Source organism: Panthera leo, chromosome B2 (assembly GCF_018350215.1).
Source record: "Panthera leo isolate Ple1 chromosome B2, P.leo_Ple1_pat1.1, whole genome shotgun sequence".
Taxonomy (NCBI): domain Eukaryota; kingdom Metazoa; phylum Chordata; class Mammalia; order Carnivora; family Felidae; genus Panthera; species Panthera leo.
Genome location: NC_056683.1, coordinates 109,979,376 through 109,993,193, shown reverse-complemented (window position 1 = coordinate 109,993,193; position 13,818 = coordinate 109,979,376). Strand labels below are relative to the sequence as shown.

At 37.6% G+C, this 13,818-nt stretch overlaps 1 protein-coding gene across 10 annotated transcripts in view; it reads right to left on the bottom strand.

Moving 5' to 3' along the window:
- Window positions 1–9,422: 9,422 nt before the first annotated feature.
- Window positions 9,423–13,818, bottom strand: part of PKIB (cAMP-dependent protein kinase inhibitor beta) — a 170,795-nt gene continuing 166,399 nt past the window's right edge. For all 10 annotated transcript variants that reach the window (XM_042939734.1, XM_042939733.1, XM_042939739.1 and 7 more), the window contains one exon: window positions 9,423–9,705. In XM_042939734.1, the coding sequence (XP_042795668.1) occupies window positions 9,638–9,705 (68 nt within the window). In that variant the 3' untranslated portion in view covers window positions 9,423–9,637. The remainder of the gene's footprint in view (window positions 9,706–13,818) is intronic.

Genomic DNA, 13,818 nt, shown 5'->3' with positions numbered 1-13,818 from the left:
AATCTGAATCTCATTTCCAATCTTATTTCCCAAGTGTCTCACTACTCTCTGCACCTCAGTGTCAACCACACCAGCCCACTTCTCTCCAAATGTGCCATGTGCATTTCTGCCTCCTCTCAGCCTTCGTTCACATTTGAAACGCTCTTTACATCCCACCAATTGTATTGTGTATTATTTGCAGCTGGGCCAGCAGTAGATACTCTGAAAAGAGCATCTAGAAAGGCAGCCACTGTGGTCTCCCCTCCTGTCTTTTCTGACCATTATTGCCAAAGACCTCAAATTCCAGAGCCATTTAAGAATAAGGACCAGACGAGGTGAGGGGTAATAGATTATGTCAAGGGATAAAGTCTTAAGAAAGGGAGAGTAATGTCCTTATGGTCACTGGCCACTCAGATAAGGTGGTTCCTTACTAAGTGTGAGACGGTGTTTCAGGACATAGGTAAGTCAGACATGTATCAGTGGAGAGTTGCCAATTTCCATATCTTGAAGAAACAGTGACGGGGGAGGGACAACAGCTTTAGAAAGGCACTCAATTTAATTAAATTGAGTAAGTCAAAGTTTTATATAGTATTACTTGTTATGGAATCTCTGATCATTTTTTCATTTAACACTGCAAATGTATATTATCACTCATTCGTTGAAGATGCAGTTGTGAAGACTGGACACACAATGTCCAGTCTGCCTCCTCTTACCTGGAAAACTGAAAGAGCTAGAAATAAAATTAAAAACAAACAAAACAAAATATCAATTTGTTTTCAAGTTAAAACTGTACATTCCACTATTGCTGATAGCCAATTTTATTTTCTCAAAGCAGCTCTTAAAATGTGCCTGAAAATAAGAAACTAACAGAGTTAGGTAAGATTTAGAGGCCTTCTAAATAACTTCATTCTACATGTAAGAAAACCAAAGTTCCAAGAAATAAAGACTGCTTGTATTTGAAAAGAACCTGTGAATGAAAAAGAACCTCTCTTTCTTTCTTTTTTGGATTTTCTGTCACTCTTGGTGACAGAATCATCCAAACCACTGGGCCTCATTTTCTGCTAATTAAGTGAAGTAACTACTAAGCTATCTCCTTGGGGTCTATAGCCTCTGATGAAACAGACTCCCTTCCCCCCCACCCCAACACAGGCTCACATTATCTCCTGACCAACCACCTAAACATCCATTGCTGTAAGAAAGCAGGCGTTCTCACTGGCAGAGTGGGACCGTTCATTTTGTCAATTACCAATGGGGGGACAAACATTTGGGGAGGGGACCCAAAGCCATCTTGGCTGTGGGGGGAAAGGGGAAGACTGGTAGGAAGATGGTAACTACGGAGGGCAGGCTGGAGCTAGGAAGAAGGTAGGTTTCTGTGAAGTTGCCCCAGAACCTTGGTGCAAAAGCAGCACCATCTCAGCATGTAGTGCTCGGCAGAGGAAGTTAGTGTCTCTTGTTCTATTTAAGGGCATGGGTTTCAAAAACCCAGCCATGATAGGAAGCATCAAAAGAAGAAACTAATCCTCATACCTAGACCAAAACCACCAAAGAGAGGCAATGTGGCTCGGGGACAGGCTGCAGGCAGCGGCATCTATGGAAGTAAGAAAACCCCAAAGCAAAGGAAAAATGAGAAAGGAGTTCAGGGCTCAATTCTGAGGCTGCTGAGTATTCTTTAAACAGACTTTGTTTTAAAATCTTGCCTTTAAGCACACCCTCAACTTCAATCATTATCTTAAACTTTTTACTGGCCTGTGCCTCAGTTTCTTCAGCTGTGAAATGGGGACAGTAACGCCTACATCAGCATTATGAGAATTAAGAGAGTGTGCGTGGGTAAGGCACTTAGAACAGCACTCGGCATATAGTACACACTGTGTTTGCTCTCCTTTGAAAAGGTGATACAAGTTAGTGGTTAAAAGCACAGATTCTGGATTCAACCTGCTTTGGTTTGAAACATGGCTTTGCCATTTACTAGTATGGCCTTGGGCAAGGATTTGTCTGGCCTGTTTTTTTCATATGTTGTGCTGTTAAGAGAATTAAGTAAACCAACACACATAAAGCCCTGGTAAAAGTCTTTAACGTATATTGAGTGTTAACTATTAATGCATATTAAGCATTGTCTCTCCCTTCCCTTCCCTGCTCACCCACGTGTGGCCTATCACTGAATCTGGAACTTGGGTCCAGTGACAGCACTCCAGAGATATCAAGAAGCTGTACTCAGGGCCTCTCACCTCCAGCAGGGACTTTGCCACGACTATCTGGCCAACACCCCCTTTGTGCATGCACGTTTCCCACACAACATGCAAGGGAATTTATGGGAAAAGTTTTCCCTATTTCCCTTTCTGCCTTCAGGAGACCAGGAATAATCACTTAGTTAACCCACATTATATTTTCATGAGACTCATCTTCCTCCTAAGTGGAGGGGAAACTCTGAAGTGATAGAAGATATTTTTAATTAAATCGAGAATAAAGCCACACATTCATATACCATTTCCTTGCGCTCAAGCTGCCAGGGGCTTTTCAAAGTCTCAAAGTCACAATTGAAAATAGCACTTTTAACTTTAAAAACATCAAAGGCCAATTCTAATCTAAGACTGTAGAGAATTCAGAACAGTTTTTAACTTGATTTTAATGAATAAGACATTTGTGCATAACCATCTTAAATTAAAAAAAAAAAGAAAGTTGCCCCTGTTATACAGAAAAAAGAACTCTTTGTTTTGCATGGAAGAAAAAGTTGTAGCCTTTGTATTTCTAAGAAGTGTATTTTTAAGATGTATTAGAGCACCCTCTTTTGGTATCTAAGAACATAGGATATCCTACAAATTCAATAATCAGAGATTAGCACATTTTCTTAAACCCATAATTTCCTTTCTAAACTGTCTCAGAAAAATTGTTTGAAATAGTTACTTTTGTTTTCTGCTGTTGTTTTATTTGTTTTTGCAATAATCCTGAACACACACATAGCATAATTGCTAAAACAAACAAATCAAAACAAAACAAGTTGGAAACCTTAGGAAAACATTAAATGTGACAGAAGTGAAATCAGTAAGAAACGTGGTGCCAGCACCACCTAGTGTCGATTTTGAGCAATTGTTGCATGTAAAAAGAAAATTTACCCAAAGGAATACAATTTAGGTTGAATTTAGGTCAAAATTCTGAAACCAAATTCACATCTATTGACTGATATCCCCCTTATTTTTTCTATTGTTCTCCACAGTCTTTATAATATCAAATGAAGAAATATTTTAAAAGTGAATTTTTTTTACACGAATAGAAATCCAATTTAGGTGCAAATGTAATTATAAAACTGGAATATTCGAATGTCTAATGTCTCTAAATCACCACGAAATCCTTCCAAGAGCTCTAAAAGTAAATTCCATACGCTCAAAGGTGGGGCAAGGCTTTTTTTTTCTCATCTTACTCTGAGAAGAATTGTTTGCCGAGGCCTCTGTAGTGATGCCTGTTCAGGGCTTCAGGGACTCCTCTGCCATCAGGGCTGCCAGATATTATTCAGCCTCTGAAACATATCTACATGGAACAAAGAAGATCATTTCACTTGCCTGTGAGGCCCTACCTTTAAGATATTCACAGTTAGTTCATGACAGATCATATTTGTGATTCCCACAGAATATCAGTATGCCCTTTCCAGTTATAGGCAGCCCCAGGACAAATGTGAAATGCGTCAAGTTTGGGTGTGGTGCCTCTCTCTTCAGTTCAGCCTGTCCCCCCTTTGCGTCATTTCCAGGGCACTACTTCCCTCCCCAAAGAGCCACAGGCGCCTCACTATTTTCCATTCCTTAGAGTCCTGCAAGCGAATGGCAAATTAAATGGCAATTGCACTTGTCATATAAAATCTTTTTTGTGATAAGGTAAAATATAAATGAATAAAGGAGGGAGTGAATAAATAAATGCCAAACAAATAAATAAAATTCCTTCTGCTAAGGTATAAATGCCTCATGAGGGCTTATGTGCTATTCTCTCTATATACAACTTTTTAAAAATTTTTTAGGAATCCTAAGTGGAATTCTGTTTTGAGCAGAGGGTCTTTTGGTGCAAGAGAGGCAGTGCACATCCTGACTCTGAGAGCCTCATCCTGGGTCACTCTTGCCTTTCACACTTTCACACTTTCTTACTTGTGTGAATTCCCAAAGGTACTCCCTGAATCCATTTTCTTCATCTGCAAAATGAGAAACATTAGCAACTATTTTGTATGATTATTATTATGAAACTTCAGAGGGATCTACTATGGTACTTAGTAATCACCAGTCACTCAAAGTATGACTATATAATTATTATTACTATTATTATTATTATGTATACATATTATTATTATTCCTATTAGTATGTGCTCAATAAGAAATCTTCCCTAGAATTTTAACAAGGAGCAACAATACCTTTCCAGCCTTTTGCTTGAGCCAATGTTTCCACTTTTAAACAGCTTCAGATTTTCCATGTTCAATAAGAATTAACATCAATAACTCTGGAAAAAATGGAATCCACTCTGGTTAACCAGTCCTAGTTTTAGCTAAAGAGGTGCTGCTCACAGGAAGAAAAGAGAGCAAAGGAATAGGAGGAAAATGTACTTTAGCAAATGACATAGAAAAGAACAGACATTCACCTTAAAGTCTGCCACTCTTTATGCTCAAGCAATTAATAGTAATGATGATGATAAAAATAAAAAATAATAATAGCTTCTCTATGTTCCAGGCACTTTCCTTAGCAATTTACTAGTATTCACTCATTTAATTCTCATAAATCATTATTTTATATATTGAAGCACAGAGAGTGCTTCAAAAGTCCTGATAGCAAACAGTAGAACTGTAATTTGAATTTGAGGTGTCAGTTTTTACAGATAAGACAACAGGCTAGTGTGCTTTGTAACTCTTCCTGTCTCTCCCTCTCCCCCTTTCTCTCTCTACAACCATCACCTCCCAAACTGGCCAAAGCCACCTGAGCTAGCGAAATTGAAGCAAACGCACCATTTCCTCTTGGAAGTAGGATGCCTTGCTCTGTGGTAATTCACATTCTAAGATGGTTCCAACCTTTCCAGCCCAAATTACAAAAATATCTCTTGGCACAAGGAGCAAAATTGTTTTTTGTTCTGCTTTCTCTTGCTTCGAATAGTCAAGTTTCCAAATAACTGCTTAATAGCTTTATTATTCCCTTTTGTCCTGGTTTATCTGACAATAATAATTACTATTTAGCTACTGACTAAGCCAAGTGGCTTATATATAGACAATGGCAAAAATGGGCTTCGAGACTTTCTTTAATGAGCCCAACTAGATAGTTTTGTTGACACTGTCATTGACAATAAGCAAAGATTCCTCCAAAAGAACCTGATTTTTTTTTTCGAAAAGTCGGTAGGCTATTTCAATTTTGTCTTTAAACTACAATTGACCTCTCATTCCCCTTTGTCTGGATTTTATCTTAGAAAAAAATCCTTTCATTAGTAAATATTCAACAAGACTGATACCTCCTGTAACATATAATACTTATAAATACGTATATAATGGAACATTTCTGTGTGCCTTGTGATGAATAAGTGGTTTAAGATATACATTTGGAATGTATGTCATTACCAGCAGTAGTGAAAGGGACATGGCTTCGTTTCTGGTCTCCTAATCCTAAATGAGAGATAAATACCATATAATACTGTGACCCAAGAGTTGTTAATTTTTTTTCTTTTACATTTTCATGGAACACATTACTCATTTAAGTACTCGAAATTCTGTTTTGTTGCAGTAACTGTCATAAAACACTAGTGAGGTGACTCATTGTTAAAGGGTAATGTTCATCACCTGTCAGCAGCTTATTAGTGTGACTGAATTGGCACTAATGTGGTAATTACTATGAATTGTCAATTTCCATTATAATGTCTTCTCCCAGCACCAAGAACTAGGGATGTTTGTGAAAGCACACAGAAAGGCAGAGATAGCCAAATTAACAAACTCAGCTGCCCACAACCTCCACCACCAGAAAATAATGGCAAAAGCATCTGGAATAAAAATGATGATGATGATAGTCAATATTTATTGAATAAGTATTCTTTACCAGGCATTCACCAAGTGTTTTACATATAGCTCATTTATTACTTCCACTAACCCTATAAAGTATGTACTATTCTTAATATCACTGTACAGAGGATAAAGCTGAGACTTGGAAATGATGTAAATTTCCCAAGATCATGTAGCTAGTGAGTAGGAGAGCTACTCAAACTCAGGTCATACATATCCAAAATCCACATGCTTACAAAACTCACCAACCAATTTAAAAATGGGAAGAAGACATGAATAGACATTTTTCCAAAGAAGACATACACATGGCCAACAGACATGAAAAGATGCTCAACATCACTGATCGTCCCAGGGAAATACAAATCAAAACTACATTGAGATATCACCTCATACCTGTCAGAATGGCTAAAATCAACAACACAAGAAACAACAGGTGTTGGCAAGGATGTAGAGACAGGGGAACCCTCTTACACTGTTGGTGGAAATGCAAACTGGTGCAGCCACTGTGGAAAACAGTGTGGAGTCTCCTCAAAAAGTTAAAAATGGAACTACCCTATGACCCAGTAATCGCACTCCTGGGTATTTACTTAAATATAAAAACACTAATTCAGGATACATGCACCCTGATGTTTATAACAACATTATCTATAATAGCCAAATTATGGAAACAGCCTAAGTGTCCATTGACTGATGGATAAAGAAGATGTGGTATACACACACACACACACACACACACACAATGGAATATTACTCAGTCACAAAAATGATTGAGACCTTACCATTTGCAATGACATGGATGGAGCTAGAGAATATTATGTGAAGCAAAATAAGTCAGGTAAAGATAAATACCATACAATTTCACTCATACGTGGGATTTAAGAAACAAAACAAATAAGCAACAGGAAAAAAAGAGAGACAGAGGCAAACCAAGAAACACTTGACTATGGGAACAAACTGATGGTTACCAGAAAGGAGGTGGATGGAGAATGGGTGAAAAAAGTGGTAGGGATTAAGGAAGGCACTTGCTGTGATAAGCATTGGGTATTGTATGGCAGAGTTGAATCACTATATTATATACCTGAAACTAATATTACACTGTATGTTAACTGGAATTTATTTATTTAAGTTTAATTGAGAGAGAGAGAGACAGAGAGAGAGAAAGAGAAACATAGCGTGAGTATGGGAGGGGCAGAAAGAGCAGGAGATACAGAATCTGAAACAGGCTCCATGCTCTGAGCTGTTAGCACAGAGCCTGATGTGGGGCTTGAACCCACAAACCGCAAGATCATGACCTGAGCAGAAGTTGGACGCTTAGCCAACCGACTGAGCCACACAGGCACCCCAACTAATGGAATTTAAATAAAAACTTTAAAAAAATAGAATGAGGGACCAAAACAATAATTATTTCAGAAAGTGAGCCTTCATAAATTTAAAAGAACAGGGGAGCAATGAAGACTCAGTTTGATGTTTGCCATCGTGTTTTTATACATAATACAATGCATATAGCTCACTCACACAGACCGAAAAAGGAAATTATTGTACAAATACTAAACATTTGGACAGTAGGAATGTTCTGAAAATTTGTAGACAATAAAGTACTAGTGATTAATTAAAAAAAAATCCTTGTGCGTAACAGTTTAACTCTGCTCCAGGGTTCCTCAAGCTCTACACTACTGACATGCATAGCCAGATAATCCTTTGCTGTGAGGATCCACCCACCGTGAGGGTCCGCTCCCAGGACTGCAGGATATTTGGCAGCATAGCAGCATCCTTAGCCTCTGTCCACTAGAAGCCAGCAGCGCTTTCTCTCCCTGGCCCCCAGCCTAGTTGTGGCAGTCACAAATGTCTCCAGACATTGACAAATATCCTCAGGAGGTAAAATTGTCATTACCCTGCAAGTTAAAAATCACTGTTCTCCTCTAATACTCTTTATACTGTTTATACAATATCATGTCATTCAATAACTTCCTGAAATACAATTTTAGTGTAATACATTTAATTGAAAATTAAATTAGTGCTAGGGGTGTCTGGGTGGCTCAGTCAGTGAAGCGTCTGACTTTGGCTCAAGTCATCATCTCACAGCTTGTGAGTTCAAGCCCCGTGCTGGGCTCTGTGCTGACAGTTCAGAGCCTGGAGCTGCTTAGGATTCTGTGTCCCCCTCCCTCTCTGCCCCTCCACTGCTCGTGCTGTCTCTCCCAAAAATAAACATTAAAAAATAATTTTTTAAAAAGTTAAAAAAAAATAAATTAGTGCTACACCTAAGATATTACTTTTGATTCTTTTACCTAAAAAAATTATATTTGAGAATTTAAAACAATCAGGTTCTTTGCAATCTACCCCTTTTGGTATATATAAGATATGAAGTTAGCCTTCGCCAATGAAATAATATGTAGGAGGTGATTTATGTTGCAAAGTTTATTAACTTCCTCCTCTAAAGTGTGTCACCATTTTTCAGTTGGTATACTTTAGAAGATAAAATTAAGAAGACTTGTATCAAGAACAAGTTTCTTGAGCAGTGAAGAGTTTATTTGATTACTGTATACAGACATGGCCTAAGTCAACAATCAAATAAAATATAACTGCATGCATATATATCTGAAAATTAAAATAAATTCATTAGTCCATTTTCTAAAAATTCAGAATTTTACTATTTTTCTAAAATGTCTAATAAAATTTACTACAACTTTGGTTTTGCTTTTGTTCCTTTTAAAATATATACTTAAATATATATTAAAAGCAAGTATTTTGCTATTTCTACCTACAACATTCACTAAATATTTGTGTCATGTTAGTTACTTTAGGGAAGATATAAAAATGATGGTCTGCATTCCTGAGGAAATCATTTCAGAAACAAGTCACAATACACATAAGCCCTAAGAAAGGAAAAGACAGTATAAAGCAACTAGTAAAGTGTTTTGAGTAAGTCTTATTAAAGAAAAACATATGCACACACATACACCAAAGTTAAGGAAGATAGTGAAATTCATTTTAATAGGCATGTTCCATATAAACAATTTGTCACAAATTTTGTATTTTAAGAGTCTATAAGAAAAATTACAGTATGCATAGACTAGAAGCAAAATACATCAAACAAAAATATCCTAAAGATATTTAACTTGTCAAAGTTTTGCAATTTTTCCAAATCATTTTAGGGTTTGGGGAAAAATAGTGCATTTTTGCTTTAAAAACAAATGTTCTCTATGTGTTTTTGACTATTATTCCTTCTCATCCAAAAAAAATACTGCCCTACAAATTCCATAGTTTTAAATGGTGTTTGTTTTATATTTACTAAGAAAATGGTTTGCCCATTACCATAAAAACAGAATTAAAAATACATCTGGCTAAGTAAATCCAAAAGAGAACAGTGGATTTTGTTGGGTTTATAGATAATGATATGTATATAAGTGACCATACATTCTCAACCTTTTCCTTGGGTGCAATTTGGAAGTAATATGCCGTTTAATAGCCTACATTGGATATTGTGGTTGCATTCCAAGTGAGTAGCATCACAACAAAATTATCTAATACACACGTGTTGCTTAGGGCTGCAATGTTACCATAGTTACTACCAGATCAAACATCTCAGGAAAGCAGGGCCACTAAGTCTTTCAGTTTACAGAAATTCAGCACTTTTGATAGTTTATGAGCCTTCATTTTTCTTCTTTTGGGGTCTTTTCCAATTGGCATTGTGTTGTTTCTTCATCTTTCTTTTTTACATCTAAAAAATAAATAAATAATTCCGTTCATTTATAGAATATAGTGAAATATGTTTTATACTATAGTGGAATGAAACCATTAGTACTTCCTTTATGCACCCTAATAATTCTCTCCTTGATTAGGAGAGGCTTTGCCCTCAATCTAGGTATGGAAACTATACAAAGAAAAGAAATATGGATAGGTTTGGGAATCAACATTCTCCTAGTTACCTTTCCCTCCTATTCTCCAGAATTATTACATGCGAGGCAGTCTCCTAGGTATTATCACAATCTCCATTTATAGACTAGTCTATTGAAATACAAACAGGTTAAGTAACTTGTTCAGTCACAGAGCTAGTAAGTGACAGAAACACAATTTGGACCGGGTCAAGTGGCTCCATAGTCCAACCCCCTTAATGATCTCCCTATAGTTCATCACACTCTCTCCAGCTTCCTCACAGTTTCTACCTCCTTTGCTCTTAGGAGATGATCTCACTACTTTGCAGAAAAGAAAAAAAAAATCAAAATCTTCAGGTAAAAGCTCCCTCAACCACCAAATTTCTAAAACCCCGTAGTCTGTACTTATTCCTTCTACCCTTCCTCTTATTACAATGGAAAATGTGTTCCTCAGGACTGGTTACATAATTTATTGGAGCCCAGTGCTAAGTGGGAATGTAGCACCCCGTCTTCAAAACATATGGAAAACTTCAAGACAGCAACAGCAAGTGCAAATCTCTTCTGAACCCAGGGCCCTGTGCAACCAACCACACCTCACCGCACAATCCTGGAGCTGGCCTTGGTGCTGCTCAGACTATCCAAGTCTATTCCTTCAAGATCTGGGACCCTCTCCATTTCTGCCTCATCAGCAAGCTGACTCTAACAATCATCTCCTGCCTCCATTTCACCTGACTTTCCCTTTCTCCTGACTCTTCATTTCCTCACATCACCACCAACTTTGAACTAACAAAGGCCTTCTTTTAACTGAAAATTTTCCACATACTATCTTGTCTTTTATCCTTTAAAACGTGTCATCTCTTGAGGTCTCCATTTTAAATGAAAGCTATTAAGTCTCTTCTGCCTCCCTAATACTCTTGCCAAAATCATCACTGGCATCTTTGAAGTTCAATATGATGGATTCTATTCAGTTCTTCAATTTTTATTCAGGAAATATATTATTAAACATGTATAATATACCAAGCAGTGAAAAAAAATATTCCATCTCTCAGGAGACTTCTAGTGAGGGACATGGGGAATAAACAAAATAAGTAAAATGTATGGTATGTGAGGAGTCCTAAGTGCTATGGAGGAGAATAGTCCTAACTGTTATGGAGGAGAAGTGCTATGGAGGAAAATAGGAGTTTTCAAGAAGTCTTGGGGCATGGAGGTTGTGATTTTAGCTAGGGTTAGCTGGGGAGAAGGGCCATGCAAGTAAAGACCTGAAAAGGTAAGGGGTGAGCTATGCCAATGGCAGGAAGAGAGCATTCTAAGCAGAGGGAAAGTTAGAGTCAAAGCTATCAATGTGCAGGAAGGAACTGCAGGCAGGATAATACAGAGAAAAAAGAACAGAATATGGGGTCAGAGGGATACCAAGAGACCAGATCTTTTGGGTGAAAAATGGCAGCTAGCTGAACAAATCTGAAAGTAGAACTGACAATTATTGCTGATAGATTAGATACACAGTTGAGAGAAAGAGGGGAGACAAGGATGATTCCAAGATTTTGACTCTGGCAACTGGAAGTGTGAAACTGCCATTCACCAAGATGGGGAAGAGGCAGGAAGAACAGGTATCAGGGAGAATATCTGGACTCCGCTTTATTATCCATTAAGTTTGAGATCCCTCTTAGATAGCCAAAACAGGGGTCAAATAGGCAGATGGATTTATGAGTGTGAAGTCAGTGGAGCTTCTAACTGGAGAAAACAAATCCATGAGCTATCAGGAAAATGATATTGTCCCAGTGAAATCGGATAGTATCTCAAGAGGAGGGAATGTTGATAGAGAAAATGTAAAAAACAAAACCAAAAGCAAACAAGCAAACAAGAAACCACTGAGTTCTGGTACCATGTAATTCATTAAGAGATCAGAGAGAGAAAGAAACAACAGCAGGAGAGGAACAGCCAGTGAAGCAGGAAGAAAACCAGGAGAACAGAATGTCCAAGAAGCCAAGAGAAGAAAAGTCTTAAGGGGAAGAAAGGGACGGTGCATCATGACAAAGCTTCCAAGAGATCATGTAGGATGGAAACTAAGAATGGACTGCTGATTTCATCAGACACAATGCTACTTGTAATCTTGAAACAGAGGGGTGGTATGGTGAGGATCAGAGGAACAAAGAGGATTTGGAGGCATGTCCATTCTAAGGGCTTTTTATTGGCTGCTCCTTCTGCAAAGACAGCTCTTACCTCTGATCTTTGGTGCCTGCTTCTTCCTTCAGTTGTGATTCAAAACACATCATTGTCATTCAGATTTCAGTGAGGGCTGTCCTAATTTCTCAATCTAAAACCACAGTAACTCTACCACAACATCCTATTTAATTCTCTGATAGAATGGATACTGTTGACATATATTTATTTGTTTATAACCTAACTCTCCCATTGTAGGTATCATCCAGGACAGCAAGACTTTATGTCTGTCTTATTCACCAATATGCTGCTAGTTTTTAGAATGGTGCTTAGCACTCAGTGGGCACTAAATTGAACAATGGATCAAATGAACAGTGATAGAGGGAGTAAGAAAAGGCCCTTTGTGACATTTACAGCTGCCGCCCTCTGTCACTACTTGCTCATATGTTATCAGGCATCATTGTCCTCCCTATCACAGTTATTAATTTATAAGAGATAGATTAAGACAAAGTGTGAACTGGGCAAATTTCAGACAGGTTAGTTTCATGCAGGATGCAAGACATTTGTGAGCCTAGAATTTTTCCCACCTAAAAATATTTATCAACAACAACAACAACAACAAAAATCAAAGAGGATAGATCTGAGGGAAACCATTTAACCACCTAATAATCCACCTAATAACCCCCTTTCCCTTCCCTCTAAGGGAATGTGACCTTACTTAGAACAATCCTTATTTTCTTTTGCTAATAACTTCCTTGCCTCACCTTCCTTCTTATAAAAACCTTCCATTGTGTACAACTCCTCAGAGCTCCCCTCTACTTGCTGGATAGGATGCTGTCTGATTGATGAATCACTTAATAAAGTCATTAGATCTTCAAATTTACTTAGCTGAAATTTTTGCTCTTTAACAGTATAAAAATAGTAACTATATTGTTTCTGATAATGGTCTCTCTAGCGACGGAAGTAAAATGGTGAAAACTACTCACTCTCCTACAAAGAGTTAACCAGGTAACATCAGTAAGCATTAAGGTTTTGTGTGTATGCAGTTAGGGTACGTAAACTCTAATTAGGCCCATTATACTAATAAGCAACTTAGCTTCTCTCCCTCTCTAGTTGAGGATGGCCCTTCAATAGCAACATATGTTCTAATAACCATATTCCATTTTCAAACTTAAAAGGCTGAGATGATTACACACATTTTTATTTATTTTCTTTCTTTCCAATTTCCCATCTTATAATAGTTTGTGTGTGTGTGTGTGTGTGTACGTATATACTTTTTTTACTATTACTTGTAGTATCTCATAAGAGAAATGCAATGACCTCTGGGAAAAGGTGAGGTGTCCCTGGCCAAACCAAGATTTACTTATTTCATAGGGATCAAACCAGGAACATTTGTAACTTTACCAGGTAGCAAATAATCTACTGAAGCAAAGGACCAAGAGCCCTCTTCTGGGACTTGCATGAATAGTGTAGATATGCACAAACTTCTAGCTTTCTCTTGCCTCATTGCCAGCAAGCGTAAATTTCTGTACACATACTAAAGTCTACCTTGACGTCTAACATGGGGCACAAAGCACAGGTATTTTGGTAACACTTTTTTCTTTAACCTCTACAAATATTTTTAAATAAAAAGACTCCTTTAAAACTTTACTGAGAGTATCATTATATTTATTTCCAGAAGACTAAGCTCTGGAAGCTGTATGAGCTGTATGTAAGCAATGGGGTGAAAGACCCGAGATTTCCCTTCATTAGTTTGACAGCTCCCTTTTTTCCTTAATTCAACTTTTTCCACTGAAGAA